General features: G+C 41.5%; 1 protein-coding gene across 2 annotated transcripts; it reads right to left on the bottom strand.

Moving 5' to 3' along the window:
• Window positions 1–369: 369 nt before the first annotated feature.
• sass6 (SAS-6 centriolar assembly protein) lies at window positions 370–25,247 on the bottom strand. Of its 2 annotated transcripts, none has more exons than XM_075486235.1 (16): window positions 25,132–25,247; window positions 24,388–24,448; window positions 24,164–24,243; window positions 23,895–23,999; window positions 17,896–18,064; window positions 17,000–17,077; window positions 13,082–13,201; window positions 12,550–12,741; window positions 9,750–9,944; window positions 9,121–9,210; window positions 7,999–8,178; window positions 5,801–5,882; window positions 2,876–2,985; window positions 2,639–2,742; window positions 1,414–1,508; window positions 370–674 (listed from the first exon to the last, which is right to left on the bottom strand). In XM_075486235.1, the coding sequence occupies exons 1-16, from the start codon at window positions 25,191–25,193 to the stop codon at window positions 616–618; spliced, it is 1,782 nt and encodes a 593-aa protein (XP_075342350.1). In that variant the 5' UTR covers window positions 25,194–25,247; the 3' UTR covers window positions 370–615. The 2 variants fall into 2 exon arrangements, with proteins under 2 accessions (XP_075342350.1, XP_075342351.1); XM_075486236.1 differs by having other exon boundaries at window positions 1,414–1,505.
• Between the last annotated feature and the right edge of the window lie 2,709 nt (window positions 25,248–27,956).

Below are 27,956 nucleotides of genomic sequence, written 5' to 3'. Positions count from 1 at the left end.
GCCCCCTTTATATGTTGTATGAAATGATTTACGATTGTGGCTCCTGGTTTATTTCGGCAGCTAGTGACGATGGGTCAGCCGCAGAAAGGCATTACACAACGTGTACGAATACGAATACCTTTATTCGTTCCACAGTGGGGAAATTTGGATGTTGCAGCAGCAGCAATAGATAAAGAAAAATAAATAAATAAATACCAAAAATGGCTTTGTAATAAAATATTTATGTTGACAAATTATACAGCCCCAATATTTGAATAAAAATTCATTACTGTAAACGTCCCTGGGAATTGGAAAGTAGTTTATTAAAACTTCCTCTTCATCAGGAAAACACAGACAACAAACGCACAATTTAAGCGGTTACAGGTGGTAGACAAAGATTTGTATTCAGAGGATCATTTTCATTTGGATCCATACAGATTTCATGATCTCTGGAAACCGAAGACAGACTCAGACCATTAACACGTTAAACGACAGCCACTTAAAATCAAGTTTATTTCAAATATATATTAACAGTTTAGTACAAAAAGCTGAAGGTGTCACTTAGGTGCTCAGGGTTTACTTCCTCCTCCTGCGGAAATGAAAACATTGTGTTGTGGGCAACTGGAACTAGATGCTTCAGTTCGATGCAGAGAAGTAAGCAGAGGCTATGGAAGGCTTTAAATGCTGAGGTAACTCTGTAAGAAGAGAAAAGAAAAAGAAAACGACAGATAATAAACTTGTTTTAAATGTGTACATCAAAAATCACGATTTATTCTAAAATAATAAAGAGCTTTTATTCTACTCAGAGTTTCAGGCAGGACAGTTAAACATCTATGGCCGAGATGAAAATTAAGCAAAGAACCCTTTACAGAAGGCCACACGAGACCACCCTGTGTGCAGAACAACTCTACAGATCAGCCAGACCCCCCCACTCAGGTGACCTAAGCCCACTGAGCAAAACCAATATCAAATATGCACAAACATGATCCAATAGTCATGCATCAGGTCAAAGAAGTGCAATGAGTATGCTGAAGCGTACAAGTTAAAAGAGGTTCAGTGTGACTAATTGCTTGGCATAGAAAATATGTGTCTCTATAGAGGCTAACATAAATAACATTAGGGCCACAGTGGATATCATCATAGTAGCTACCTTCCAGATATCTAAAAAGGGAGCTGCAGTCCATTCAAACTTTACTCCTTAGACAAAACAAGTTCTGCCTCACATTGTTCGGAAAGTTTTTAACCCTAACCCTCTCGGGCAGAAAAGAGACCAACTGTTGAATCATCTGAGGAGTATCATTTGCTTAGCGAGCATTCTCCACAGGTCAAAAAGTCCCATTAATGACTTTCTGTTAATAAAAGAAAAAGCCCCCAAAGAAAGAATGACTTCTGTTGAACACATCATGCCGGGATGGAAATGTTGAGAGGTTTTACCTTTGTGGAGCAGGTTAGATGATGACAGATTGTAGATTGGGATGCTACCATCTCTCCTGTCAAAGTACTTCGGGTCCAGGCCAGCAGAGTCTCTACTGAACAACACATGAGCTTTAATAACACTAAATCAGCTCGTCCTGTGATGCAACACCTAGGGATGGGTATTGGCAAAGAAGTCACGATTCGATTCGAATCACGATTCACATGCCACGATGCGATACTATCACGATGCATTGCGATATTTTCACTGAACATACTTAAAAAAAATACAGCCATTACCAGTGGCTGACTGGCTGTGTATGATCTGGATAGTGTCTTCAATTGATACATAACTCAAAGCAAATCAATTCATAACTGTATTTATTGAAACAACTTTTGGAGGTATGGCCATTAAAACAAATATTACTGGACACACTCATCACAAAAAGTGCATAGTATTTATAAATCTTAAAATAACAAAATAGGGATGATCAGTACAGACAAAAAAAAAGTGCATAGGCCTTTTAAAACTATAAAAAATAAAATAAATATTGCAAACATCCCTTGCAGCGAAATGCATCAATTGCATGTTTCCTATCATTAAAGGCATAACCCCCCCCCCCCCCCCCCCCCAAAAAAAATAATCGATACTTGGCGTCAAGAATCGATGCAGTAGATCGCGAAAATTAGAATCGCGATGCATCGTCATGACGATTATTTTGCACACCCCTAGCGACACCAATGCAGCTCACTGTTCTAAAGCAACATCCTCATTTCAAATGTTAATGGGACATGTATCCAGGCTCAGCCCACCTCAGTCTCACACCGTGCACTCATCAGCTATACGTTACTCATCCATCGCTCTAGATCCACTTGCCCTTGATGTCAAAATGTAAACAGGATTTTTTTCCTTTTAGAGTTTTTGCAGAAATTAATTAAAGAATTCAGCAGAATTTCCTGTCCAAGTAGTTTGAGAAGCATCAAGTTTTTCTAATTACTCTTGATAAGTGAACAGAATCCAATCTCTTCTCAATTGAGATGCATAAAAATTAGACCAAATTATTCCTGGAATTTCCATTTCTTTCGATTTAGAATTTTATATACCGGCATCATTAAGGAATGTAGGAGCTATTTTGACATGGACATTGTGGTATACTAAGTACAGATTCTATGCTTAAGGGGCTCTGAGAAACGTAAATGACTTGTTACAGTTTACTTGGAGAAAGAGAGCAACATCCAAACTCACGGCTGTCTGTGGGCTGGCTGCTCCACTTGCTGCTCAGCAGAAGCGACGTCAGCGGCCATCACTGAGGACGCAGCCGGTTTGCTTGTCCGAGGATAAAACTGGGCCTGGAAAAATACAGTGGTAGCAGTGTCACAAGGTGGAACATTTGACCTAATAATTTGCCTGCATGTAGCTGAAATGTTGCTGTGGAAAACTGATAAGAAGAATCTTTGCGGATAGCCATGAAATACCTCCTACCCTCATTCCTGCTGCTGTGGTCGACACAGGAGGATCGTCCAGAGATTCAGGGGAGCGCGTCTTCCTGGACAGCTGATTTTCATTTAGCTGCTTGTTTAGCCAGTTTATAACTGGAATAATAAAAAAAAGATACCAAAGAAAGATAAGAATGCTGTTAAAAACAAGCAAAATAAGGACCAATGAAACTCCTCTCGTGGATTCCAAATGACTGTCGGTGGGTTTATTGTCCACATTAAACAACACACTCAGCACAACACTACTGCTTCTGTTAGGAAAGTGGGCTTTGAACTGCCTCTTCTCTCCATGGACATAGTGACGAACAACACATGCCTACCCACCCCACGATGAAATGAGACAGGGTGGGTGCTACCATGTCACATTGGTGAAGTCTTTTGGATTTTCCCAGAAAAAAATAAATCAATAAAAGATAGTTTGTAACAGTAGCATCTCCTTCACCACAAACAGCTCCAATTCCATTAGTTTCTCTCACACTGCCACCTTCATTTTCACAATTTCATGAAGTCTAAATAAAATGTCTGTAGCCCAGAGACAGTACAGCAGCTCATTTTTCTTCCATTAACTCTGTTCAAGCGGATCGTTTCAGGAGGTGGAGTGACCCACTGGACTCCACTCCACCCCTCTCCTCCTCAGAGTCTGCCTGTTTTCAGATCTGTAGTGCCCAATAACCCCCAGAGCACGAGATTTAGGCACCAAGGAGCACACAGTGAATAACCAGAGAGCTCAGACCGCACACCAAACTGACAGAAAAGTACTTGACTGGCAATTTTGTTCCCAAATACAACTGGTAGCCACTGATCCCTCTCTTAGACACAGTCTCATCAGGAGTTATAAAGTTTTAAAAACATGCGCAGCAGAGCATGACAGCTGGAGCCAGTGCTGTACAGACGGGGCATTCCATGGCATGGGAAATTGGAACTCTAACCTTCCAATTTATACAAAAGACTACCACTTAAAAGTTGAAATTCATTGTTGATATATAGAATATTAAACAAAGTATTGACAGAGCATTATTAGCTTATTTGTTTCTTCAGTTAGAGATGGCTCAGGTATTTTGAAGGGGGATTGTGACACATACTTATGAGCGGTTGGTAGCCCAGCTGCAGTAGGCGTCAGTCAGAGCTCTGTCTACTCAAACCTAAAAAATGATAGATTTTCTGATAACACGTTACTCGTTAGCTCTGACCACTGTGTCTCAATTTTCTCAACCGACCTCTGTGAAGCTCGATGTCACTGTGTGCACTGGGGCTGCCACTGATTAAAAAACAACAACACTGAACTATCCCTTTAAGTGAATTATATAGAATAGACAAATACTTTATTCATATTCAAATTCAAATTCAAAAAAATGTATCCATAAAATAAATGAGAATTTGATGTTGTTATTTAGCTGTTTTTGAGCTGATAGCACCCGTAGTCACCCAAATAGAGGAAAAAAAAAAAAAGAGACCCATCTAACTTTACTCACACGGTAACAAATAAATACATGAGTCATTGATGTTGTAGTTATAATACTTTAGTCAGCAGCTAAACATGTACCCCATTTACAAGTGCAGAGGGGAGTGAAAAGTCCCCTTTAAAAAAAAGAGGGTGGGCAGCTGTTTGCTTCAACAGTTTTGGGGTGATGGGATAGAGGAGAAAGTGAAGCTGAGCTTAGTGTTTAAATGGCACTGGGATGGTCTGAGATTGTTTTAAGTAAACCAACCTGGAGTCATTCTGCACCTGTTAGAAATAGGGCTGTGCTACAGTTGCCAGTAGCACTTTGCATGATAAAGACACAAATGGGTAGAACAACTCCATCAGACATGCAGAATAATCTCAGTAAAACACACAAAACTTTAAATCAGCAAAAGGTGTGTCGAGTAGTTGTCTCAGGGGATCAAATGCACTCCCTAAACCATTTTCTCTGGATGGAAAACAAGCACAAAGGGCCAAGCACAGCAGCAGACCTACAACAGAATGTCTGAGAAGGAAAAGAATCAAGGTGTTGCAGAGGTCCAGTCAAAGTCCAGACCTCCGCCTGACTGAGAGGCTGTGGTGGGACCTTCAGAGAGCTGTGCAGAAACCAGTGCTGCAAACCTCAGTGAGCTGAAGCAGCGCTGGACAGAAGAGTGGGCCGAGATTCCTCCACCACCATGAGAGAGACTGATAACGTCCCACAGGAAACCATTACTTCAGCTCACTGCTGCTGAAGCTGCTGGATCAGGGCTGGGTTTCACACACACTGCTTCTGCAATATGTCATGCGTTGTTCATCCAAGAGTGGATTTACTGAGTCTTAACACCTGATAAGAACCCGATTATTTTCATGATCTCCGGATACTAAAAAACTAAGCAAGGACTGTGGTTAGAACGTGACTACTCTAAACTGGTAGGTTTGGTACATGGTGAGTTGGGCGAGCTCAAGGAGTCCACCTTTAAATCATCTGAGCTCATCTCTATTCAGACTGAGTAGTAATACATATAGATGTTATGCCTCACTGCCACAGTATGATGTCAAACATCCATTTAACACTACAGATTGTCTGCATATCAGCTGATTCATCTTAAAAGTTTGGGCTCAAACTGGTAGCGTCAGCAGGGTAGAACGAGCAATCAGTGCCAGGTTTTTGGAGCCGAGATTAGAAATACATCATTTATAAATGCTTTGCATGAACTTGTTTTTTCCAAATGTTTCCTTCAGAGTGGAAGGAAAGATAAGGGAAATAGAAGTGATGCAGTTTGTGGCTTTTTGTTTGTTCGTTTTGCTTTTTCATTCAAAATAAATGAAAAAAAAAAAAAGATCGGACTCTGATTTCAAAAAGATCTTATGTTTCCTGAAATCTGTCTGCAGATCATGAGGAGATAGCTTTCCAAAGTCCGGATATGGACTGCAGTTAGGTCTATTCAAACCGACGAGCATCCTCACCGTTCTCATTGGTCTGCAACACCTCTCTGCTTTCATTCAGCTTCTGTACAGTCTTCTCCAACTGCTCCTTCAGTTTTAAAATCTGTAAGAGACAAAGACGTTCATACTGTAACAAATTCTTTTTTTCTATTAAATACCCAAACAATTATTTCTGAAACCAGCAAAATGAAAAAAATCCATGCAATGTTCTCTGTATACACACATAAACACAAATACATATATGAACAGAAAACCTCCACACCCGTGAGCTTGCTTCAAGCTCAGCTCCTCTATCAAAGGCCTGGGAGCTTGAGGGTTCTACGCACTTTCTTAGCTGTTCCTAGAACTGCTGGAGCCCCTCTCCCAGTTTGGGGGTCACAGCCCCGAGAGCTCCGATCTCCACTGGTTCCACCGCTGCCTTCCATTCCCACATCTTTTTAACTTCCTCCTCCAGTCCTTGGTTTTTTTCAAGCTTCTAGTGTTCTTTCATCTTGACGTTGCCGTTGTTTGGAATTGATACATCAATCATTACTGCCTTCTTCTGTAGTTTGTTGACCACAACATCCGGTTGGTTAGCCATTACCTGCTTATCAGGCTGGATCTGGAAGTCTCACAGGATCTTGGCATTCCATGTCAGGACAGCCCGCACCTGGGCTCCTGTCTGATGTGGTAGACCTTGGCCTCTATTGCTATATTACTTGGGGCCTGTTCTTGAGCTTCCATTATCAGTGCCTCTGTACGGTCTTTCTGACCAGCTTTTTCTAGCCAATGATGGGACTTCTCTAACAGCCTCTTCTTCAATCTGTAGGGCGTACATGCCATGCAGAGGCTCATCTCTCATAATATTTCCTCCTCTTCCTCCTTGCTTCCCCTGGGTTTCAGCAGCCTGAGACACTCACTCAGCAGTTCATCACCGGGGCCATCATCCTGATTTATTCCTGAACCTTTATTGTTTCATCCCAGATAGTGGCTTTAATGCTCACTACCCCCCGACCTCCCTCTTTGTGGCTCCTATCGATTACTTCCAATTCCAGTATTGTTCAGTCGTACTCTTTGAATGGTTCAGTGGAGAACATCCTATCCAGAGTGGATGCGAGGACTGCTGGCAGTCTGCACCGTTTAGAATTTAGTCTCCTCGATTTAGAATTCATTTATAATTTATTCAAGTTACAGATTCTGAAATGGCAAAAAGCTTTGTGAAATCTGAATAACTGTGCCCACCACATGATGCATGCAGCTCATGCTTGCAGTACATACTTAAAACATACACCTTGATGCACTGGGTGTTAAAGGGATAGTTCGCCTCTTTTGACATGAAGCTGTATGACATCCCATATTAGCAGTATCATTTATTAAATTTGACTTGCCCCCTGCTGCGTCCTGTGAGCCAAGTTCCAGCTGAGTTTTGGCGTTGACGAAGCCATTTTCTCTCAACCTTCGTATCACTGCCTGCTGTGTAGACCGTGCAGACCAAAGTGCAGACTGAGCAGGAAACACCGTAACAGGTGCGGCTATCGGCAGGTGGCTGCACGCATTGATGTGAAGGTAGAGAGAAAATAGCGCCAAGCGATTGTGTGGTCTGACTTTTTCTGGAGAATGATTTTGTGATGCAAATGTATTACTCTTTTAAACACATATTGTTTTGAGAAGCAAAACGCTTTATTTTTTAAACCCCAGCCAACTAGCCGGACTACCTTCCTCAACACCAAAACTCAGCTGGAACTCGGCTCACAGGACGCAGCAGGGGGTAAGAAAATGTTCATAAATAATATTGCTAGTATGGGATGTCACACAGCTTCATGTCAAAAGAGGCGAACTATCCCTTTAACTCACTGCTGTTTCACAGGAACACAAAGGCCAGTCCAGAGCCTTTCAAAATATGTGACGGTTGCCGATTAAAAACATGACTTAACTAAATAGAATAAAATGAAAATGAGTCTTGTGTGCCATTTGCCTGTAAAAATAACAACAGTTCTTTTCTTGTGTCATTGAAGCAACCAAGCAGCTTGGTTGTTTAGCATCTGGACAACTTTGTTATGCAGCAGAATTCATGTGAGATGATCAGGTGGCTCCATGCTGCTACAGCATGGTGGATTCTTATTTAAAGAGCTGAAAACCATTTGTGTAGAACTGGACATTTATATTAAAAAAAAAAAAAAGAGAGGAAAATCCCTTTTTTCTACAACATTACTGAAATATAGCTTTATTTGAGGACATACCTGCTCGTCCTTTGTACTAAGCAGCTGCTGAGTGCTCTGTAGATCCTTCTCAGCACTCTGAAGTTTGTCTGATGTGTCCTGAAGGACCTTCTCCTGGGACACAGTCACAGTGTTTTTGACTTTTATTTTTCCAACAAGGCCTCGAACCTCCCCCTGCAGTTTCTTGATGATACCATTGGCCTGGATAAAAAAAAAAAAAACACAAAAAAAACAACAGGACTCATCCATATTCAAAGATAACTTTAACGTTCTATTTTCCCAAACACAAACAGCATCATCTTTAGTCCACCCTTGGGATTCTAAATAAGTTAAACTTCTGTTCGTCTCTATTGAGCAATAGTCCAAAGTTCAGAAGTACCACAAACTATGTCCTCCAAGGTAATCATGTGGTTCATTGTACAGTACTGCTGAAGAAACCTTTAAAAATGTCTATATTTATACTTAAATAAGCAAATATTCACACAAGTCCTGAAAGTAATCAAACTTTGTTTAATCACTGAATGGTAAGAAGATGATTGTGGATTTTAGGAGAACCAGGAATAAGCTGGACACCGTCTCCATCCTGGGAAAAGAGGTGGAGGTGGCTGAGGAATACAGGGAGTTCCCCTGGACAGCAGACTGAACTGGAAATGTAACACTTAGGCTAACTTCAACAAGGGACATAACATACTTTACTTCTGAAGGCAGATGTTGCACATCTTCTAGCAGTCTGTGGTGCAGAGTGCAATCTGCTTTGCAGCATCAGAGCCAGAGACTCAAAGCAGCTGAATAAACTGATGAAGAAGGCTGGCTCTGTGCTCAGACGGGTCTCACAAACATGCATGTGAGGTTAATCTGTGATTCTAAATTGAATGTAGGAGTGTGAATGTTTGTTTTTCTCTGTGTTGGCCCCGTTATGGACAGGTAGAAATTCTCTTGATGAGGATATTTCATCTATATTCATCAATTGGATGAGAATCTAATGTCTCAGCTCAAGTTCATGCAGGAAAAGTTCTTCAACCTTCAACAAACGAGTCATTCTGGAACCTCCAGGAAGGTAAGAGTTGTTGTCAGATTGTAATTTGACTTTTGCGCATCTCATACAGTAGTTTGACAATGCAAGCTGCATTTAGCTTCACAAACCTTCATCAACTCTTCAGACAGTGATTTCACAGTTGCTTCAAGCTTTCTTATCTTAAGTTCCATACTCTCTGCATTTTCCTCCACCGATTCCTAGAGAACAAAAAAGAAATAAGAATGACTAAATACATAAAAAGGAAGAAATATCATCAATGTCTGGTGATATTCGACCTGATTTTACTCAGGTCTGAAGAACGGTACATTTGTTTCAGCAGCAGATGGATCCACATTGTGAGCATTTCAGGTAGCAGAGCAGGGATGTTTTTGGTTTTTTTGGATTGAGTCAAAGTAAACTAGAAGTGTGTGTGTGTGTGTGTGTGTGTGTGTGTGTGTGTGTGTACACACATGAGGAAAAAAATTAAGACAACAATGTGACCAATGCATTTTCAATAGTTTCTGGACAACACAGAAACTCCATTTCACAAAGAATGTAATAAGTTGTAGATCCGCAAACATTTACAACTTCAGTGTTTTATTTGGCCTTGGTTGACATGGAGAACAAAGACCATGTGATTTAAGTAGACTAAACTGCCCCCTTGTGGTAAATAGCCCCAGCAATCCAACAGACAAACTGTTACTTTTAAACTGCCTTAAGGCTGCTCTGGGCACGCCATTCACGGTGTAGCTCCTACCTTCCGCTGCTGGGTGGCTTCCAGCATCTCCTTTGTGCGGTGCATCAGCAGATCCTTATCTTTGTTCTCCTGATCCAGAACAGCTGCTCTCATCTGCAGCTGGCTCACCAAACGCTCCTTTTCATGGACCTCCGTGTCCAGAGTGCTGTTCTCCCTTCTCAAACTCAGAACCTGCTGCTTCAAGCGCTGGCACTCCTGCACATGAAGGTTGCAGAAGGAAAACAACCCAACAACAGATCAAGTCATGATCACCCATTATTCTTAGAATCATTGGAATTTATGCTGCACAAAAAAAACCCCACTACTGACCACCACCATCACAGACGGAGGCGCGCCTTCACTGTGCATCACCACTGTGTGTAAGGTACAGGAGTAGAATGAAAAGATGATGTGCCCGTAATGAAGGAAGTCACAAATCTAATTTGAAAGGTGTCTAAGGGACAACAAGCTGCCTCACTGACCGCATTCCCTGCTGGCGTTTGAAAGCATGCACTGGTTAGGGCTGCTCGATAATGGGAAAAATCAATATCACGATATTTTCAGTCAATATTGATATCACGATATTTTAAACGATATATAAATGTTTTGGGGTTTTTTTTGCCAGCGGCAAAAAATATCCCATGGGCTGCCCTCTGTTGGCCTAGGTCTACCTCTACTAGAGCTTCACCTTGTTGAGTGCTAAGCACATACAGTATAATTATTATAGGCTTCAGTAGTACCTTTTTGTTAACACTGTATATTTTGTATTATGAGTCATAATTATGACTATATTTTATTCTTTTCCAAACGACCCCTACTAAAACACCTAGACATATCCATACAGAAAAGGGTGTATAAGCTCACATTTTGAAACACACACTTGTATCTTTTTCTTCAAATCTAAAGTGGTCCCAGATCACCGAACTTTTTCTCCCTTTTTTCTCAATTAACTGAGCCTGCCCTATATCTTCCATTTCCAATGTTGTTGTTGCTAATCTCTCTTCAGCGTTTTTTTTTTTTATTTTTTTTTTTAATAATATCGTTTATATACGATATTATTAATTTTGAGATCGTTTGACACCAATATCGTTATCGCGATCGAAATTCGATATATTGCACAGCCCTAGCACTGGTGCAGTGCTATGCTGCTTCTGTTGGGTCACTATGTACAAACCAAAGTAACAGCAGCGCGACGAGGCCGTCTGCAGCCATGAAATATGACCTCTGTGTGAAAAGGACCAGTGATTGACGTCTCATCTCCTCTGATTGGATAACCTCTTTGATCAACACTTCAGTCCAGCAGGTCCACACACAACAGCTGAGTACAAGTTGTCTACAGTTGTAGAACTTGTGGTAAAATTAATTACAAGCTGTTTAAGTATTCATTTCCCCTTCATAATAGTGTAGTGCTATACAACTGCTATGTATTTTCAGTATGGATACATGTAGTAGCTGCACTATTATGGCCAGTGTCATAAACAAGTTAGATTCAGCCACCTAGCGTAGCTAGCTCCATTAGCCGCCCCTGAGCAGAACCCGAGCAGCCGGGACCCCAGGGTGGCTGGGTGACTGTCAGGAAGAGGCATAGCCCTGAAGTCAAGTCCGTGGTTCACCATCGACCCGTCCACGCTTCAAACAGATTTTCCCCACTCAGCGACACACCCGCTGAGGACAAAACCCTGGTAATTGGCAGCTCTATAGTCAGAAACGTGGCATTAGAGACACCAGCGGCCATAGTCAAATGCATTCCAGGGGCCAGAGCGGGCGACATAGAATCCTATTTAAAACTGCTGGCTAAGGATAAATGTAAATACAGTAAAATAGTTATTCACGTCGGCGTTAATGACACCCAGTTACACCAATCGGAGGTCACTAAAATTAATGTTGCATCGGTGTGTAATTTTGCCAAAACAATGTGGGACTCCGTAGTTTTCTCTGGACCCCTGCCAAATCTGACCAGTGATGACATGTTTAGCCACATGTCGTCCTACAATCGCTGGTTGTCCAGATGGTGTCCAGCAAACAACGTGGGCTACATAGATAATCAGAATCAGAATTACTTTATTAATCCCTTGCGGGAAATTCTTTTGTTGGCAATCTTTCTGGAGAAAACCTGGTCTGATGAGAAGAAACGGCATCCATCCCACTTTGGAAGGAGCTGCTCTCATTTCTAGAAATATGGACGAATTTATTTGCCACCCTAAAACATGACAACCCAGGGTTCAGAGCAGGATGCAGAGTTGTAGTCTTACACACTTCTCTGCAGCTACCCCCCCAAAACCTAATAATGACTGCATCTGCTCCCACACCACCCAAACTATATAAATCAATAAAAACAAGAGAAGCAAGTTAACAAAAAGACAAAAACTTTAACTGAACAAAAACATCAAACTATTAAATGTGGTTTGCTGAATATCAGATCTCCCCTTTCCAAGTCTCTGTTGGTGAATGAGTTGATGTGTGGTCATCATATTGATATATTTAGTCTTACAGAAACCTGGCTGCAGCAGGAGGATCATGTTAGCATTAATGAAGCAACTCCCTCTGACTGTTTAAGTGTTCACCATCCTGGAACCACAGGCCGAGGAGGAGGAGTGGCAGCTATCTTCAGATCAGGGTTACTAATCAGTCCCAGACACAAGATTAGTTTTTGAATGTGTGATTCTCAGTTTTTCCCAAAGTGGAAATCCCAGAAACCTCTTGTGTTTGTTGTTGTGTATCGTCCAGCTGGCCCTTATTCTGAGTTTCTGTCTGAATTTTCTAAATACAAAATTCCCCAGGTCACAGATTTTCCTCCTTTGGCACCATGCATTCAACCCACCTCCTCTGAACCCACTAGTTTAATCTTCAGGTCTCGGATGATAGACTCATTCTTGTATTTCTTCTCCGTCAGCTCCCTGCCGGTGACCTCCAGCTCAGTCACTCTGCTCTGCAGCTGCTGGTTGCTCTTCTTATGAGCACTCTCCAGCTCCTGACGCAGCTGTTCCGTCTCCTGCTGAATTCTACCCTGTAACTGACATAAAATAACAAAAAACACCAAAAAACATGAGAAATGAGTGATCCATTTTCTCTCTGACATTCTAAATGTGTACCAGCTTAGTATTTTGTCATTCTTTGTCAGTTTCACCTTGTGAATTTGTTCGTCTGTGTTTAAATGAGTCATTGAGGCTAAATGTGGCAGCACCGCCTCTAATGAACACTAACACAAAGGTGCTTTTGGGAACATAAATAGCTGACAGGCTTAAGCCGAAGAGTGATACTTAAAACCAAACTTGAGTGGAAAAAAAAAGGATCTAGGAGACCTTAGAAGCACTACATAAGGAAACGCAGGCATGAGCAGATGAAAGTCTCACCTCTACAGCCTTCTCTCTCTCCGACTGCAACTCCTGAGCATGGCGGCTGGACAGAGAACTGGTCTGATTTGTCCACTCTGAACGCAGTTTGTCCAACTCTTTAGTCTTCTCAGACAGAGTCTGTAAGAATAATACAAACTATTAATTTGACACAAATCCCAGGGTGTTTGTTAACATTATTCTATTCAACACAAACCTAAAGCATGCCCACATCATAGTAAAAGGTTTCAGGTCTTTAATGATTTATTTCTAACATGTAAATATCAGTTTCTTGTGAAACCCGTCTTTTAAACCCTTTTTAACTTTTCACATAATTTACTGTGCAATACATCAACATGTGCTTTTATTATTTATACATTCAAATGTGTCATTTTGTCTTAAGTTGGTTGTGACAAAGGTGCACTTGATGGTTTTTGTAAACAGATTTTCAGACTTTCCTTTTTTGTCTTAACCGTCAGCACTGCTGCATTCCTTATACCTCACAAGTGGGATGTCTGAACTTAAAATAATGTACATTTTTGGAATGGAGAGGAGCTAAAAAGCCATTTTGATTACTGCTTTTAAGGGAAACGTTACCTGGGTTTCTGACAAGGACATACTACTTCGATGAGCTTTGAGACAAAGAACATATGGACATGGATGAAAACCCATCACCTCCAACTAAACCTCTCTAAAGCCGAACTGCTCGACTTCCCAGCCTAACCAACCATACACCACAGCATCTATCCCTTGCTCCATCAAAGGTAGCTAGAAACTTGGGTGTCATGATTGATGACCAACTAACTAACGTGCTGTCTTTAAACAACTGTCCTCTTACCTCCACCAGAACAACCTCTTGGATCCCTACCAGTCCGGGTTCAAGGTGGGCCACTCAACTGAGACGGCCCTCCTAGCAGTAACTGTCACTCCAAACTGCTCGAGCTAACTCTCTCTCCTCCGTCCTGGTTCTCCTGGACCTGTCTGCAGCATTTGACACAGTGAACCACGACATCCTTCTCTCTACCCTGGAGGGAAAGGGGGTTTCTGGCTCTGCACTCTCCATGTTCTCATCCTACCTGACAGATCGCTCCTACCAGGTCACACTGAGAGGGTCTGTGTCGAAGCCACGTAGGCTCACCACTGGGGTTCCCCAAGGTTCGGTCTAGTGATGCTCCGATCAGCATTTTTTGGACCGATCACCAAAATCATGAGCTGCCCGATTGCCGATCACGGAAGGAATTGGACATTTCCATGCCTTTCATCTAGCAGAGAGTGCACCATTTATAGAAATTAAACCGCCAGAGGTAGCTGGGGACATGTAGAACAAGAATCTGGTGGAGTTTGCAGAAAACAATTGTTTTTTTTTTTATTTTCTATTAATATTTTATTCTGCCCATATACACCATTCATTGGGTATGATTTCAACATCAGATTATTAAACAATGATGCAGTGAAATGACTTGAAAATCACCACAGAGGTAGCTGGGGACATGTAGAACAAGAATCTGGTGGAGTCGGGAGAGAACATTTTGATTTGGTTCTAAATGAAGTTTTCAAATCTGACTATGCAGAAATGAGTTTGATTCTGAATATGCTTCAATAATTTTGTTCTATCATTTTGTTTTAATCATTAAAAAGAATGTAGTAAAAAAAAAAAAAAAAAAAAAGTAATGACAGGTGTATGTATTCCAACAAATGAAAAATCAACTTCGATATAGATTTCTGAATTTACGGGGTGCACTTGAATGCACCATAAATCGCTCACACGCTTTACCGTACGACGCGATGTAAACGGGCACTCGATTTTCAAGTGTAGCTAGCGCGACCGTGCCTCTCCGAAGCGCAGATGGCGTGACCGCAGTAAGTTTCACATCTTTCTGACACACTGAAGAAATTCCAGACAGGAGAGGTCATGTTGTCGAGACGCACTGTAGAGGTTTTGCCTGTTCGGTTCTGTACACACGTCACGTACCACATTAGAAAGTGGTCGCTAGTAATTTACGTCAAAAAAAAAAAAAGCTAGTAATTTACGTCACGTGATCGGTTTTTTGATCGGCATGTTTTTCCGATCAGGCTATTTTTGGGCATTATCAGCCGATCATGATCGGCAGCCGATCGATCGGAGCATCACTAGTTCGGTCCTGGGTCCTCTTCTTTTCTCCCTCTACACATCATCTCTTGGTTCTGTCATCCACTCCCATAACTTTTCCTACCACTGCTATGCAGACGACACCCAGCTGATTCTGTCTTTTCCCCCTTCTGACACCCAAGTGGAAGCACGCATTGCTGCGTGCCTGGCAGACATCTCGGGGTGGATGTCGATGCACCACCTTAAGCTCAACCTGGACAAGACTGAGCTGGTGTTTCTCCCGGGGAAGGGCTGCCCGTTCAGAGACCCGGCCATCACCATGGATGACTCCGTGGTGACATCAACCCGGACCGCGAAGAATCTGGGTGTGACCCTGGACGACCAACTGTCGTTCTCGCCAAACATCGCATCAGTGACCCGTTCCTGCCGATTCCTCCTCTACAACATCCGGAGGATTCGCCCCTTCCTCACCAACAAGGCAGCACAGGTGCTCATCATGGCTCTGGTCATCTCCCGCCTGGACTACTGCAACTCCCTCCTTGCTGGCGCCCCGGCTTCTGCCATCAGACCTCTGGAGCTGGTTCAGAAAGCTGCTGCTCGTCTGGTGTTCAACCTCCCCAAGTTCTCCCACACCACTCCCCTTCTCTACACTGGCTCCCTGTAGCTGCTCGCATCCAGTTTAAGACTCTGGTGCTGGCCTACAGGGCAGTGGAAGGAACAGCTCCTTCATACCTCCAGGCTATGGTCAAGCCCTACACCCCCGCCCGACCACTTCGCTCTGCGGCCTCCAGGCGGCCGGCTGCCCCGTCACTCAGGGGTCCCTGCGCACGATCGACACGGTCACGGCTTTTCTCTGTTCTGGCACCCCGATGGTGGAACGATCTCCCGACTGATATCAGGACAGCTGAGTCGCTGCCCATCTTTCACCGCAGACTGAAAACCCATCTCTTCAGGAAACACAACCCTGATCCGCCCTCTTAGGACAGCACCTGCGCCGTCCTAGTTCCTTATGCACTTATTGTTTCCTCCACCACTGGCACCCTCTATATTTTCATTACCCCCTACCCGAACCAGGGTTTGAATCCCCACCCCGCTGTGACTGGTGTGCAGTTGGTGAGAGGCTGAGGTAGATTATGGTGGTTGTGGTGTGAGTAGCAGTGTTGGCTGGCATTAGGGGGGGTGACTCTGGGACGCCAGTGGTCATTGTCTAGCCTCCTGGAGGTGTCGTGGGCCCAACTAGACGAAACACTGATGGAAGGAGGTTCCCACCAGATGACCCCAATGATATTTTGGTCAGCACTGCTCACTGATCTATATAATAGAGAGTGTAGGGAATTATTCACTGAGTCTGGTCCTTTATTTTATTTAAATGTTTTATTTTCTTTAGCACAAGTTTCTTGTGTTTATATTGAATCCTAAATTGTCTTTGTTTTCTAAATTGTCTTCCCATCTGTCTAGGTCCTGACTTATCGCACTTACTCTAGCACTAGTTTTGCTCTTAGCTGTTTGGTATTAGAAGGAAATGCACTTATGATTTCTTGTGACCTGAAGTTCTATTGCCTACCGATGTTGAACGCACTTATTGTAAGTTGCTTTGGTTAAAAGCGTCTGCAAAATGACCGCAATGTAATGTAATACAACAGAATCATCCGTGCTCAGATTCAGCCAACTGCATCAAACTAATGGGCCATTCAACAGCTTCTCAGAGGGAGGAGGAGAATATCCTTGGCAGGCCAAGCCAAACACCTGATCAGCCAAACATTCATATTCATGTCAAAAACATGGCACCATGGCGATACAGTTGCTCCTGCATAATTAAAATGGGGCACCAAACAAGTCAAAAAGCATACCTGTTGAGCATAACTCAGCTGCCGGGACAGATCCTCTTCAATCTTCTTAACCTTCATGTCGAGGGCCTGCTTCTCTGTCTAAAACAAACAGTTGATACACAGTAAATCATTGACCAAAAACTAAGACTTTTAGGTTGTCAGTGAAAGACTACAATAAAAACTTGCTGTCAGCAGGTAACATTGGTTTTCCTCACCAACCCTCTCTCTCTCTTATACTCAACCAAACTGTATTTTAAAAACAACTGAATTCCCTTTACAGCAGTTTTTATGAATAGGTTATTTCTTTGTTATCAGACAGAAGAATGTGTCAGAAACAGAGACTGAAAAAAAGATCAACACCCATTAAGGCCACACATTGACCAGGAGTCACTGATTGGCCAAATGCAACAGATAAAATAACCTTTTACAGCGACTGCGCTTGCTTTATTCTTAATAAACTGAAAGTATGTTCATGTGCGCAGGACGCAGCCATCTGACTGCAGCTGGTCAGCAGGACAGACAGCGGCGAATGCTAAATGGACTGAATTTATATGTCACTTTCTAGTCTTGGTGACCATTAAAGGGCTTTACATGAGCCACACTCACCCATTCAAAAACACTTTTCTCTCATATAAATATATATATATATATATATATATGCATCGCTCGTCTCCACCATATACACACACTCACACACGATGACTACATCAGGAGTAATTTGAAGTCAAGTGTTGACCAAGGACATTTCAACAAGTGGACAGGGGAAACCAGACAGCACCAGTCTATTAATATGAACACTATAAATATGGTCAGATTTTATATGTAGTGTGAACAAATATTGATATACCAGCCCTATTATCAGTTCAAAGCCATATATGAGCGGTATTAGACAGTATCAGAATGCTGAATGAGCCAACCTTCAAAGAAAAGAGACATGCCGCCAGATAGTCTTTAACCTCTTTGTCAGAGCCTTGGGCCAGCCGTAGAGACAAGTGGTTGAGGTGTTTGAATGCATTTGTCTCTACAACACTGAGGCTGGCTGGACCTTCCAACAGTGGAGACTGATATGCTAAGTGCAGGAGAAACCTGTGGGGGGAAAAAAAAAACAGAAAATAAGAAATCATGTGTTCATAGTGTGTGGCATTCTTCTTTTTAAGCTAAAAACTGTCCCCAGAAAAGAACCAGCCTTCTTTATTAGTTTGTTCAGTTTCTTTGAGTCACCGATGCTGCTGCCCCAACAGATGCTGCAGAGCAGATTGTACTCTCCACAACAGACTAATAGAAGATATGCAACATTATGGTGTACACATTGGAAGACCTAAGCTTAGAAATAGTGGCCGAGAACGGAAATCTTATTTCCAGTCCAGTCTGCTGTCCAGGTAAATCCCCAGGTATCTGTATTCCTCAACTACCTCCACCTCTTCATTTAGAATGGAAACAGCGTTTGGCTTACTTCTGGTCCTGATAAATCCACAATCATCTTTTATTTTGTTTATGTTCAAAATGAGGCAATTATTCCCTCACCATGCTACAAAGTGATCTACCAGTTCCCTGTATTTAGCCGCTTGTCCATCACTGATACTCCCAAAAACTGCAGTCATCCGAGTATTTCTGGATATGACAGGACTCCGAGTTACTGAATACTCTTGATAGCGTTAGTGTTAGTTAATTATCAACCTCTATCCAATCTCCCTTTTTTATCTAAAGTTCTTGAAAAAAAATTGTTGCAATTCTGTGTAGCACAGAAACAGCACAAGTGAATGTTACCAGTGATCTCCTCTTAGCCTCTGATAGCGGACTTGTGTCTTAGCTTGTCCTGTTGGATCTCAGTGCTGCATTTGATACGGTCAATCACCGCATTCTATTACAGAGACTTGAACATGTTATTGGGATTAAAGGAACTGCATTAGGCTGGTTTAAGTCATATTTATCTGATAGATTCCAGTTCATTCTTGTAAATGAAGAATCTTCCTCACACACCAGAGTAAGTAATGGAGTTCCTCAGGGTTCTGTGCTTGGACCAATTCTTTTCACTTTATACATGCTTCCATTAGGTAACATTATTAGACAGCATGGCATAAATTTCCATTGCTATGCTGATGATACTCAGCTGTACTTATCTATAAAACCAGATGAACCCAATAGGTTGGTCAGACTACAAGCATGTCTTAAAGACATAAAGACCTGGATGACTCAGAACTGTCTGCTTCTAAATTCAGACAAAACTGAAGTTGTTATCTTTGGACCTGAGCGTTTCAAGGAGAAACTATCTTGCTATATAGTTACTCTGGATGGTATTTCATTGGCTTCTAGTTCTACAGTGAGGAACCTTGGAGTTATTTTTGACCAGAACTTATCATTTGACTCGCATATAAAACAGGTTTCTAGGACTGCCTTCTTTCATCTTCGTAATATTGTTAAATCAGGAACATTCTGTCTCAGAGTGACGCAGAAAAACAGCTTCATGCATTAGTTACTTCAAGATTGGACTCTTGTAATTCTTTATTTATTGGGCTAACCCACATATTCTCTGAAAAGCCTCCAGCTGATCCAAAATGCTGCAGCCAGAGTTCTGATGAGAACTAACAGGAGAGATCATATTTCTCCAGTTTTAGCTTCTCTTCATTGGCTCCCTGTTCAATTCAGAATAGAATTTAAGATTCTTCTCCTTACATATAAAGCCCTTAATGACCGAACTCCATCATATCTTAAAAATCTCATTATAAGATATTTTCCTAACAGAGCACTTCGTTCCCAAGCTGCAGGTTTACTTGAGGTTCCCTACGTTTCTAAAAGTAGAATGGGAGGCAGAGTCTTCAGTTATCAGGCCCCTCTATTGTGGAATAAGCTGCCAGTAAATGTCCGGGAAGCAGACACCTTCTCTACCTTTAAGGTTAGGCCTAAAACTTTCCTTTTTGATAAAGCTTATAGTTAGGGATGACTCAGGTGATCCTGAAACATCCCATAGTTAAGCTGCTATAGGCCTGGACTGCTGGGGGGCCTCATCTGTCACACCTTTCCTCATTTTCCCTCCTCTTTTCTGTCTTCTCTAACCCCAGCTGGTCGAGGCAGATGGCCACCCTTCCCGAGTCTGGTTCTGCCAGAGGTTTCTTCCTGTTAAAAGGGTGGTCGTGGAGGTATCCACCGGGATTTTCTGACGTAACAGTACAGGCTGAATTGTACGAAAAGCAAAGTAGAAATGAAAGAACATGAACAATTAAATGAAAAGAAATTAAAAATGCTTCATTAACACCAAAAGAAAATTATAATGTTGCAGGAATTGTTTTTTTTTTTTTTTTTTTTTTTTTTTAAATAGCTGGAAAGCATCAACTACGTGAGATGCATGTGGTGTGTAAAATATTCCTGACAAATATGAAATGATTAGGTAATGTAACTGATATGAGGAACCATGTTAGAAGTCCTCCCCGAGTTAATGTCTGCAACCTCAAGGAAAATAACCAGCCGACTCATCCAGCCAAGAATGAACAAGACTCAGACAACTTTTGGTTTAAAATCACTGTGATTATCTTCTCTTTGTTACTGTATCATTTATGCATGTTGGATGAACTTGATTCTTTTTGTTAATAAAGCGATAAAATGTTTTCTTTTTCTAGATCTCGGGGATTCTTTTCTATGAGCGTGACAGATAAAAGAACAGGCCCAGCTTCAGCCTCAGTGACTTTTAGATTCTTTCCTAAAGTCATAACATTTGTCAACAGAAGGTTAATAAGGTCATCAGGAAGAGCATCAAGATGCAAAAGGATCAAGGATTAAAGGAATCATTGGACACAGGGGGATGTGCTAGTTGTTGATCAACAGCTAATGGAGTCGCTGAAAAGTGACCATTGGAATGCAAGTGAGTCTGCCTGTCAATGTATATATGAAGCTGTTTATGAATGGAAGGAGCCGGCCTCTATATTAACCCAAGTGCTATCTGTTCATCAGTGAAGGCCCTGACTATCTGTTGAAAAGAAGAAACCAGTGCCCTGGCAAGAACATGAAGGGTTATGCCTTCCTTGTTATGAATGAAGGAATTTCCTGCTTTTTGTCTCCATGACTGTGATTATATGGGAGTTTATTTGGATTAATCTTGCTCTGTGGAAGTTTTAAATGCATCGTGTTTTTTTTTTTAGAAAAAAAAAAAAAAAATCAAATTACATGAAAGCGAAAGCATGAGTCACATAAAAGCTGGTGTGTCAAGTTCTAAAATGGACAATCGGACAAGAGAAATGAAGCTAAAATGAAGACTCTTCAACGTGAACGTAAAATCCCTGTGAATAAAATGAAAGCTCTTATTCCAGAGATGAAAGCACTCATGAAAAGGAAAGAAAATGTTTCTCAGGTGCAATTTCAAATGGAGAGTTTAAACAAAATTCATCAATGTGCAACTAAGTCACATAATGAGTAGTTTCTTCTATCACCAGAGGATAAACAAATGAATGGTTTGTCAGCATTGCAGAATATAGCAACACATTTAAAGGAGTTGTTGAGCAGTGCGAGTAGATCTAAAGATTTGTTCCAAAGCCATATATCTGGCCAGTTTTACTCTGCTGCCATGAATGAAGTTATTCATCCTGCAACAGGAGCTGAACTGCAAATGCTAACACAGGCTGTGTCCACAGAAGACGACCTGCGAGATGATGTAAAGACAAGAGACGGTGTGTCAAATGTGGAAGATCGAGCCATCGGCACACAAAAGTCTATTACTGGAAGCAAGTTTTCAGCTTTTAGGATGACCTCTGCTCGTCTTAAAGCTGAGGCTGACTTGGCAGCTTAAATTGCGAGCCAGAAATGATTAAACTGGAGAAATACCAACTGGCAGAGGATGAGCAACGGCTGAGGAAAAGAAAGGAACGGTTTCATCTTCAGGAGGAAATTGCTGCCCATATAGCCAAGCTAGCTGTGTTGAGATCACACAGTTCAGGTTGAAAGGAATCCATAACAAAGTTTTCAGATGGAAAGAACACTTGTGTGGAAAAAGGACAATTTGAAGCACATGTTTTCTCTTCTAAAGCCAAATCATTTGTCCCACAAATGTTAATGAAACAAAAGGAACAGGATTATTGCATCACAGCAACAAGACCTGATGAAAAAGGTCGACCAGCTCACACATTAGGCTATGTTTTTTTAAGATCACACGCCTTTGGTACATGCGTTTCATTGTAATGCTCAAGACAGAATACAAGGTCAAAGTGGAAAGGCCTTGAATGTGAATGTTGGGCCTGAAGATGAAGATCAAAATAATGTGTTGGACATTATGAGAAAGCTAAATGAAATAACGACCCTTTGATAGCTATTATCTTCTTTGTTAGCATGTAATTTTGTGCATGTTGTATTAAGTTGATTCTTTTTGCTAATAGCGATAAAACGCATTCTTTTTCTTGATCTCGGCATATCAGACAAAGGAAAGACCCAGCTTCAGCCTCTCAGGGACTTTCAGTTTGTTTCCCAAAGTCACAACAGCCCTAATGGATCATAGAAAAGCTCAGGGTTTTGTCAGCTGTTGTCGACCTTTGAGCTGCATTCTGCAGCCAAATGGAGTCCAGGTAAAAGTTTTGGGAAGTAAGGCTCAGCAAACAGCCATTCCATGCGATTTGTAGACTTCAGTGCAGACAGACTTGTACAGAGTACACAGAGTAACACAGTAACACTAAGATGGGTTGATCAGACACTGGGACTGAGGAGATGCAGCTTTTAGATTAAAGACACTTGTCTGAGCTTCCATATAGTACAGAGGCAGGTTACTGGCCAGCAGTTGGATGGATTCGCCCTCCTCAGGAGATCTTTCATGATCAGGACTGTCTGACAGGTTAACCGTCTGGCTGAGTCCCATCCTTTAGCAGCTGGTCAATTTATGCTGCGAGGCATTCATGGGGTAAGTTTCTGTAGACAGTAGACGTGTATCATGTATGGGCCTGGTGCAGTCCAACTATATATTCTTGAGATTAGGGGTGTTCATTGATTTTTAAATAGTTTATGAGACTATTGTCTTGATTATGGAACCATTTTGATCTAAATTGGCATCTGATGGAAAGGCATGACCACCATGGACCGAGCCGTGGTGGTCATGCCGGAGGCTGCACGGTGGTGTGGTGGTCAGCTCGGTCTGCTCGCAGCAAAAAGGTTCCTGGTTCTAATCTCAGCTGGGTTCTTTCTGTGTGGAGTGTATGGGTTCTGTCCAGGTACACCAGCTTCCTCTCACCATCCAAAAACATGCACGTCAGGTTAAGTGCCAATTCTAAATTGACCCTAGCAGTGAGTGCAAGTGTGCATGGTTGTTGGTCTCTGTGTGGCCATGTGATGGACTGGCGACCTATCAAGGGTGTATCCTGCTTCTCGCCCAATGACAGCTGGGATAGGCTATAGCAGCCCTTCTGTCACTATGAGATTAGTTTGTTTGCTGAAGGATGCTGAAAATCTAAAGACAGAACTGAAACACGTTTCTCATATGTTTGCAGCTGCATTATTACAAAGTTTGGAGCGTGGAGTCTACCAGATTACCGTTTTCTTAAAGATCAAACGTATCTACCATACAACACCATGAAGTGGGTCAGAAGACACAGAAGCATCTAAGCATTTCAGTCTAAATCAGCAGAAGCTTTGTTACGTTCTTCAACTTGCTTGGATAAACACTGCACCAAAATGAGTTGGTACTGCTGCATTTCAAAGGCAGAACTACACAGTCAGTCTGTTGTGTTTAACAGACTTTGTAAGAATATGGATAAAAAGCTCAAATATTTGCGGCATTCATTTGCAAAGCATTTTCACTTAAAAGCTTTTTTTTGTTTTGTTTTTCTCCACAAAACTGGATGAGATATGTAACCATAATGAACTATGGACACTGATACAAATCAATACATACTGTTAAAGCATATCTATTCACTTGAAGACTGTAATGTCATGTATTTCTCTGTACCTTGGATTGTCTGACTGCTGTTCCGAGTAGCATAGGTTCAGCAGGTCAATAAACTTCTGAGGAAATGATGCAAAATCTATCAGCAGGCCCTGCTGCACTTTCAAACTACACACACACACACACACACACACACACACACACACACACACACACACACACACACACACACACACACACACACACACACACACACACACGAGGAAGACCATGTTAGTTTCCCACATCCAAATATTGAACATTGTATCCTATACAATTCTAACAATATGTACCTCTGGAAATCTTCCTCTGATATAGAAAGATTGAAGAGAAAATATGGATCTATATCATCGGTTATCCTTACAAGAAGATCCTAAATGACAAAAAAAGAAAAGAAAAAAAAGAGGTTTAATTACGAGAACTGTCCATCTGTAACTAAATGTACACTGTAAAGAATGAAGCATTTCATTTACGGCCGACTTTAAAAAAGCAAAGAACTCGTAAAACTCCCACTCACCTTTTTGTGTACTGGATTTGTTGTCAACTGAAGTTCAATGGAGACACGGACATTTGCTTTCCTGTAAAAATAAAACCCGTAAACCTGATTCATCCTGTTTTTAAAAGACAGGGGTAACTCTGTGAAGTACTCATGCTAGAAGAGTTGATATTCAGAAAATATTCCCATATTCCGATTCAGAATATAAAATGAGAAAGCTTCAGGATACATTTGTCAAGGACGGTAATCCAGTCCAGGGTTGTTGGATGGAAGGAAAATGACTGAAATCGAACAAATATCGTACTCCTCAACTCCAGACCAGAGATGAGTAGATGTAGTATCACCCAACAAAAGCGCCTCAGTGAGAGGAAAGACTATCCTGACAGTCACCCGTGGATATTCAGTATTTCTGCTAAGAGTTACAGTTTGAGAATAAGTTGAGAAGATCATTCATCTCGGTAACAGTTAAAAGGCTGTTTTAATGAGACAGAGAAGGTCACATGACCTTACTGTGTGTGCTCCACTGGCTGCTTCCTTCAGTCCTACAACATAACGGCTCGTAAATTAGAGGTGAGGAGAGCCCAAACTGCGCTGGGGATCTCAGTGAGATGGGTCCATGCGGGGCTGCTAACGGATACCTTCCATGAGAACGCCATTCCGACCCCTGAGTGCATCTTCGGCTGAATTTCACTGACATTGCTGTGAGGAAAAACACGCTCCTGCCCGTCATCATATACGCGCTTCGGTCAGTGTGAGCGAGCTTACCTTTCCTCGCAGTCCCTGCACCTCACATGAACCTGTAACACTCTGCAGAAGAGTTCCTCCATTATGTGGTTCAAACACCGGGAAGCATCAGTTTTCACCACAAACTTTTGTAATTTGCCGCCCCTTAACCGCCAACCGATTCGTTCTGGAAGCGGAAGCAACTTCTTCTTCTTCTGGTATTTACCGGTGGTTGGTAAACAACGTTACCGCGCTTTACCGCCACCAACTGGTAGGAAGTAAGGCAAAAAAAAAAACAATATAAACCTTTATCACTTATGTTGTTTTTATCAGATACTGGCAGATAATGAAATATGACTTTATAGCATACATCTCCTGAACTCTTCCGTGAAACATCGATGAGCTCAAACAGCACTTTTATTTCCCTAAATCTTTGAATCATTTTGATCTTTTCTGTCTCATATTTCCTACACTTAACCATGAAATGTTCTATTGTTTCTTCTTGATTACAAAATACACATCTACCCAAGTCATGTTTACTCATTATATATAGTATACTATTAGGCCCAGTGTGTCCCAGTCTAAGTCTTGATATCATCCTTTCATATCGTGTTTCTTTCAATCCACCTCACTTCTCCCCCTTCCCTTTGAATCTTAAAAAGCTATCATCCTTTTCGCTCTTCTTCCCATTGCTTTAGCCATCTTTTCTTCATTCTAGTCCTAATGATGCTTTGTACTTCTGTTTTACTAAAGGTCACTGTTAAATCAATGCTGTTCAGCTTTGAAGACCCCTTAGCTCTCTTATCTGCACATTCCCTTTAATCGCTATAAGAACTAGAACAATCACTGTTAATCCCAACATTTCAATTCTTTGTGTTTTCTGAATATCTATTAAAATACATGGTCTACTTTCTGATTGACTGTACTGTATCCTGGTCAATGACGACCTTGAATCAGAACAGAATACAGATCTTAATGGTCTTATATCCTCGATCCATTGTTCTGGTAATAACAGTGTGAACATTTCTGCTGTGTAAACTGATAAAGCATCATGTATTCTTTTATAAATTTGATGTCTGGAACAATGACAGCTACTCCTGCACTACCTGACGTATTCTTGACTGCATCTGTATACATTTTGTTACAAACAGTAGAAATTGTCAGTGTAAGCCTGAACAAGACCTGGGTCACAAATAAAGCTCTCATCCTTGTTCTTTCTCTCCAGTTAACTGAAATCTACTGATGCATTGGGGATGACCCGGCGGGGAATTGTGACAACAGCACTGTTGGGCTGATGTTTAAATGATCTAGTTGTAGTTTGGCTGCAATTTGTAATGCTGTCAACCCAAAGCTGTTATTTTCCCTCCTCTCCACCTGCCAGCATGGTTGGAATGGAGCTTGTGTGGGGTCGGAAGGGAAAATTCTTCCTCTTCCTCTTCTACTACTTCTTCTTCTTCTCATGACCGAATCAAGTGTTTTTCTTTCCAAGTGTTATCCCAAAAAGATCCCTCATTGCAAAGTTAAGACAAAGGCATTTTCTTCTTTGAAATATTTTCTCTCTTCCTCATATAATTCTGATTAACTACAGTGAATGCATAAACCAGTTGGATATTTACCCATTGAATGAAATGTCTCGTTGAGTCTTTTCATTATTGCCACCTTTCTTGCACCAACTTTTTGAATCTTGTAAAAAAATTAATGTCCAAAAACTTAACTCCAGTTGTTCTTCCAAACCACCCAATAATTTAACTTCATGGAGTTCATTCAGCCTAATATGAAGACCTTCTCACCACAGCACATCTGTTTTTATATCAAAAGAAGACATGTATGACTGAGCTTCCCTGATATGTGAACACAAGATAAGTCAATTGTATTTTTTTCCACCACAAAAACTACTGATACGGAGTAAAGATATGATTGTTTTACAGAAAATAATTGGGTCCCTGACACATTTATCATTGTTCTGTCATCATCAAAAGAAGCACAGCAGTTTTTTCATGTGTCCACAGCTGTGGAGAAAAGGCTTGTATGAATTGTAATTGTGCAAAAAATATTCTCTTTGGTGTTAAGTGTACCCATCTCTCTCTCTCAAAACCTTCTGTACAGAGAGCTATTATATATTATATATCGTTTGCAAAATTCCCAGCATAACATTTGGGAAGGCACAGCCTACACTAGCCTTCATTAAACGCCGCCCATGCTTGCAACACTGTGAATTTCCCCACTGTGGGACTAATAAAGGTTATCTTTATCTGTATTGAGAGCATATTGATCATGAGCATCACATCTTGGTTTGGTAACAGCACTGTACAGAACTGTAGAGCCCTGCAGAGAGTGCCCAAAGCAGCCCAGTGCTGCATCAGATCTGATCTGCCCTCCCTTACCAGGCACTGCCTGTCTGTACCTGTACAGTAACTGTCTGTTCCAGCTGCTGAACTGAGAGACTCAGGAGGAGCTTTTTCCCTCAGAGTAAAAGGCTCCTGAATCAGGCCATGGATCTCCATCCAGCACTTTTATCGTCTCACTGCAACTTTACCAATATGACCTCACTCTTTTACTGCTTCTTTATGCTGCTGTTAATGCCATTGCTGCTAATATGTTATATTGTTACTACCAGACTTGCGTTGTTTAGTATATATTTTAGAATATATTTCAAGAATTTTATATTTTTCAGTATATTTATAGCTTTTTATTTCTTCTTGTTTTATTGCTTAAACCCATTTTTGCTTTCTGAGGGGTGACTCAGGGTTACATTTCACTGCATGCTATATGTGTATAACTGAGCATGTGACAAATAAGAAGCAATATAGCCAAACTCAGGTCTGTTGTATCCTTAGTGGAGATGGAAATGATTGTGCTTGCTTTCA

Source organism: Odontesthes bonariensis, chromosome 15 (genome assembly GCF_027942865.1).
Source record: "Odontesthes bonariensis isolate fOdoBon6 chromosome 15, fOdoBon6.hap1, whole genome shotgun sequence".
NCBI lineage: Eukaryota > Metazoa > Chordata > Actinopteri > Atheriniformes > Atherinopsidae > Odontesthes > Odontesthes bonariensis.
Note: the sequence above shows the minus strand (reverse complement) of the source record. Positions and strands in the feature narration are given on the sequence as shown.